We start from the raw sequence: 5,794 nt of genomic DNA on the forward strand, positions 1-5,794 counted from the left end.
GACATAGGCCCTTTTGTTTAACTGCTAACATAGCTGCCATAACAAAAGATAACTCTCCACAAAGGATAAGAAATAATTCAGCTTTGCCTAGATTATAGAATAGCTACTCAGTTCAAAGGACCCGTCTCCCACAAACAGTCCATGCTTTTATTATGCCAGAGAGACACAGAACCAGACCAAAGGTCAAACATAGGCAAAATCTCCAGTTTGTAACAATAAGATTTTGTCTAATGATATTCGATTGTTTCTTATATAGGACGAGTAACAACAAAAGGTCTGATTATCACTAAGGTGTGAACACTGGTCACTCTGTGCCACACATGAACACACACACCAACCTCCCTTCCTTTGTCCCTCTCTAGATAAGAATCAAACTACAACCCACATTCCAATCCTGGGTAGTGACCAGCAGAACTCTCTTCACAGACACAGATCTGAGGAAGAATGTAAAATTAAATATCTAACTGTTCTGTAACTCATGAGATGTTCTTATGTAATAGTTCAACCCCAAACTTCTATCCCATAGAATGTTTGAAATGTAACATGTAGATTTTAAGACAATGTCCTTCATGTGACCATACTGTCAGCACCCTTCACATGAGGTAACACACACTACATGACATCCAGAATGTGCATATTATTATTATTACAGTCAAAGAACTGATGTGTAATCCACATTTATAGACTATTAGCTTAAGGAAATGTGTATATTGCTGTTTGATCAGTTAACCACTTGTATTATGATTAATTCCAGGTTTGAAGGATGTGATATGAAATCAACACTCGTATTATTCCCATCTGTCATTATTAGTGCCATTAGGTTTTTATGTTATTTCATTTAATGTTTTATGGTCATGGTGGAAGATGGATGTGGGAGTTTATAAGTAATCTGTAGAATTAAATTATTACAAAGTTCAGTGGAAAATGATTCTCTTCTCAAAGTGGAAACACAGGAGAAGACGGGTGACGCCCCTGAAACATGCGCCAGCCCCCAGGGGATAAAACAGTCGTGATCAATTCACACATTGCTAGAGACTGGGAGAAGCCAAAAAGCTAAGATGCTAAGAAGCGAGATGCCGAAGAAACGAAGCTAAAAACCAGAGGCTGAAAAGCTGAAGCTAGAAGAACGATGCAGAAAACTAGAAGCTGAGAACTTTGCTCAAAGTCCGGCTCTGTGTATTATTTTCTCATCATTTTTATATAGTCAGGTTATTTTCTTGTATGTTCATTTGGTATTTTTAATAATTTTGTGATATTTCAACATTACTTAGGTGGGGCTTTAAATGAGCCATTTGGACTCTTGCCTCTCCCTGCACTGTATTATTTGTTTTCTGTCATTTTCTGTGCATTTTAAATTGTGCAAGAAAAAACACCTATCCATACAATGCATTACAGTTTCTCATTTTCATTGTCTTCACACATTAAAATCATATTTTCTCCACTACATCATGAGAAGAAGGAAGAGTCTAGTTACAGTTGGAACATTTACAGGCAGTGGCCCAAGTCAACCTGTCAAACCAGATACCTGAATTAATTATAGGATTTGTGGTTTTCGTACTACAAGATGGGTGTAGGAGCAGTATCTCTTATTCAACGCATAGCAAAGCTAAAATTTGTATTGCCTCTGAAAACATTGCATTACCTTTCAGCATGTTTTCATTCAAGTTTTCAGAGCAAACTACACGGCTGCTCCTGAGGGATCATTTTTAGATAGCGGGTTTAGGGAAAACTGAGTTTCTTAACCCTGAGATGAGTCTGGGTTTTCTGCTCCAGAAACGGAGATGAGTCTGTTACCATGGTAACTGAGTCTGTGAAGCTGACCTGCTTGCTGGCAGGTTTTCTTTAACTAAGCCTGAGTTACTCTCCAGCTCCTCTTGTTGGGCCTGAAGAAGTATTTTTGACATAGTGCGTCATTTCCTGACTCATACGCTCTGGACCAAAGTGCAGATCACAGCCAGTTATAAATAGGTTTACGTTGGGGAAATTCCGATTGGATATATTATTATTATTATTGGATTGTTACCCAAGACCTGTCTTTACTTGCATGACCTGTTTTGTGATCAGTCAGCGTGAGGACGAAGACAGAGACCTCTGACATTCAAATGTCACACATGGAGGCTTCATCCTCAGCTCAGATTTAAATCTGCACTGTCCGTCTCTATAACACTGAAACTATGAGGACACCTGTCATATGGTCAGTCAGTTCCTCTGCACTGAAACCTTTACTGTAAATTGAGCACTGCAAATTGAAAAAAAAAAAAAATCTAAAGCTTAAGACACAGACAGATCTATGAGGAATCATTTCTCATGTTCTGATTGGTCACACTTTTGAGTGAGGATGACAGCAGTGCAGCTGAAAATACTTTAGCATTTAAAAACTGGACTAAATGTAGTTTAAAAGTGAGGATTTGAATACATGCTGCAGATAGTCCAACTATTTTAACAGCATTGCAGTTACTGTACATAATATTCATCTTTCTGGCACCACTGGATTAAAATGGAGGCTTGGCTCTTTATTTACCCGTTGCTAAAGTGAATCGTTGACTAAGAGGTCCATTGATGATGGCTTTTTATATTCTTCATGCACGTGGTTAACTCAGAGTTGATTGAACTAACTCAGATCAGCTGTTCAGGAACTGAAAACAGAGTTTCTCATCTCAGGGCTCATTAACTCAGCTTTCTGGAACAGACCCCTGCTCTTGGTTCCGTTTTCAGACGTTCCGTTTTTAGAAAATCTAGCCCTCAAGTTTGGTAAATCACATCCCATCACATTCTGAATGTGTTGTAGCAGTTGGTTGTGTAGGTAGATTTACCATGGAAGCAGGTAAGGGGCTATGGTGAATGCTGCTAATAGTTTAGCCTCCTGCTAACCATAGCCAAAGGTTGTGGCTGTGATGTTTTTTTTGTGTGTGTGTGTGTGTGTGTGTGTGTGTGTGTGTGTGTGTGTGTGTGTGTGTGTGTGTGTAACATGTTTTTTTTCTCGGATTCTTGCCTACAAGAGTTTAAATATTTAGATTTGACATTCAACAAGTAAATATGACAAAAGTTCCACAAAAATTGCAGTAAATGTGGTGGAAAAAATGTTGGGTTTTTTTCACACCACCTTTTTGTAACATTGTTTGGAGCTGAATGTGGTGAAATGTTCACCTTTGATTTACAACCAATGCCCCAGAGCTTCAGTTTAATACAATGCAAACTGAGACTGTGAATATTGCCAACTTCTACTTTGTAGAATTCCAATCCTTCAACTTACTGTTGCTATGGTAATTTATGGTAATTATTAATCAGAGTTCCAGATTAATAGTAATAAATTCAGACTGAAACTTCCCTGTTCAAACGTCAGCTCAAGTTTAGACCACTTGATTTGTCTAAAAGTAAGAAAACACTGAGCTAATAATGGCGCCTGCTGGTAAACATTGTCATACTGCTTTGTTAAGTGTGGCTAACATTAGCAGTGCTAACACCAGCAGCCTTCTTACCTTGCGGGTAACTTCCTCATGCCTGTGCCGAATGTGGCTTATCGCTCTGGTGCAGTGGTTATGTGCCAGTTTCTGACACAGTACAAACAAACTTATTTTAATCTTGTAGATCAACATATCAACATGCCACAGTCTTCTGTCTCGCTTCCCACATCGCTCGTATCACATATCAGCATCCAGACTTGCGGACTGCAGCCTCTGTCTCAATCATCTTGCAGCTATGATTCAGATGCCAGAGAAATGCCCGGTGTGTAGGTGTTTGTGTGTGCGTTTAAGTTCAGTCTCATTAGCAGCAGACTGCTGACCCGCCACTTCCTCGTCATGATACCTGTGTGTGTCAGTTTGTGAGAATAAAAGACCTGATCTAGAGGTGAGATAGAGCCTGGCTGCTGATGACAGTGTTTGAGTGTGTGTCTCTGGTGTGCCTGATCGTGTGTGTGTGTGTGTGTGTGTGTGTGTAACGTGTTTTTTTTCTCGGATTCTTGCCTACAAGAGTTTAAATATTTTGATTTGACATTCAACAAGTAAATATGACAAAAGTTCCACAAAAATTGCAGTAAATGTGGTGGAAAAAAGTTGTTTTTTTTTCACACCACCTTTTTGTAACATTGTTTGGAGCTGAATGTGGTGAAATGTTCACCTTTGATTTACAACCAATGCCCCAGAGCTACAGTTTAATACAATGCAAACTGAGACTGTGAATATTGCCAACTTCTACTTTGTAGAATTCCAATCCTTCAACTTACTGTTGATATGGTAATTTAAGGTAATTATTAATCAGAGTTCCAGATTAATAGTAACAAATTCAGACTGAAACTTTATTGGCTGTTTTGCCTATTAGTTTAGGCTGGTGCCCCTGAAGCCTTTATTTCATTTAAAAGTTATTTGATATTCATATTTTCAAAATTTATGATAGCCAATAAATAGATAGAAAACTGAAAGTCCAACATTTATGGTGTCCAGCTCATGAGGCAGAGCTCAGAGCCAAGAACAGAAAAGGTCATCTGGTCACAATCGCAGTTTAGTTAATTTCTAATACACATGGTTTCATAAAACCTGCATTGTATTTAACTTATGACTGTTTGCAGCTTTTTTCATGTTGATTCTAACAGCCTACATTTATAAAATACATGTGAAGACGGCGGCAGGGATAAAAACGTCCTGGACCACCCTCCATCCAGAAAACAAAGATCATTCTGTGACATTTCCGTTTTTACATACACGTACTTTGCATGTGAGGCAGGCTTGTGCATTGAATGATGCTTGTGCATTGAATGTGGCAGCACCAGCTGTGTGCAGTCCATTGCAAAAACATACAAGAAGTCAGCGGTACGCAGACTGCGCCCTTTCAAAATAAACAGCAAGGAAAAAACTTCAGAATGGATTATGAGTCAAGACAATTAAGTCGTCACACTGGTACAAGCTGAGGGAAAAAACGGCAGCATATTGAGTCATTTACTCACTGGCTCTAAGAAAACCTGTGTCCATATTTGACATCCCAAAATTAAATATATCAGTTTTAATAGAATATAAACGCAACATGTCGGTCTTCTTAGAACAAGTTAACGGGTGCGGCAACTAGAAACCATTCCACCATATTATGCATTTATTTATGACCCACACCTAAAAAGTTTAGAACAGAAAGCCTTACCTTTGTGGACCGGCTGTGAAGCGGGTCTGACATCACGCTGTTGTGGTGAAAAGTTCGAGTCAAATACAAACCGAAGGCAGAAAAATCCCATCAACAGTCCAGTGGTGAAGATTAAATTAGACGGGATGCGCCTCATCCTCCCGATTTACCTGTGGGACAGTGTGGGATTAAACAGTTAGTTATTAAATAACTAACTACACGGTTTACCTGTGTTAAACTCTCCGGTCAATTGAATTTAAATCAGCTGTCTGAAGATAAACTGATGCCATTAAAATAAAACCTTAAATGCTTCAAGAACTGTGAATGAGCGATGGAAATAATCATTTCAATCACTAATTATTTATCAGTAATTAATTTTTTTTTACCAGCTGAGCCCAAAGCCGGAGGTTGTTGAGGAACAAAGGCAGACTTCACAGGATAAGACCACCACTCCTTCCCTCACAGGTGTTCCCAGTAAAATTGATTTGATCTCTGCGGTCTCAGTCCGGGTGGAGCCTGAATAAACGCATCCCGTCACGTCATCAAAAAGAATGATCCCCACCCACTGGAAAAACTTATAAACACCTGCCAACAGGTAACTGCTGCAGACATGGAGCTGATTCAGCAGCATTATACCTTATAAAGGCCAGGCAAAATAATGTTTCTTGATAAGTAAGGGCATAAT

The 5,794-nt window shown here is 39.0% G+C and overlaps 1 protein-coding gene across 1 annotated transcript in view; it reads right to left on the reverse strand.

Annotated features, from left to right (window-relative positions):
* The window catches only part of c1galt1a (core 1 synthase, glycoprotein-N-acetylgalactosamine 3-beta-galactosyltransferase 1a), a 25,135-nt gene extending 19,542 nt beyond the window's left edge, over positions 1 to 5,593 (reverse strand). The window contains exons 1-2 of the mRNA XM_023424908.2: positions 5,496 to 5,593; positions 5,131 to 5,279 (exon numbers count right to left, since the gene is read on the reverse strand). Of these exons, the coding sequence (XP_023280676.1) occupies positions 5,131 to 5,266 (136 nt within the window). The 5' untranslated portion in view covers positions 5,267 to 5,279; positions 5,496 to 5,593. The remainder of the gene's footprint in view (positions 1 to 5,130; positions 5,280 to 5,495) is intronic.
* Positions 5,594 to 5,794: the final 201 nt, after the last annotated feature.

This window comes from Seriola lalandi, unplaced genomic scaffold (genome assembly GCF_002814215.2).
Source record: "Seriola lalandi dorsalis isolate HSWRI2012SDOR001 ecotype SW California unplaced genomic scaffold, Sedor1 jcf7180002054760, whole genome shotgun sequence".
In the NCBI taxonomy this organism is placed as follows: domain Eukaryota; kingdom Metazoa; phylum Chordata; class Actinopteri; order Carangiformes; family Carangidae; genus Seriola; species Seriola lalandi.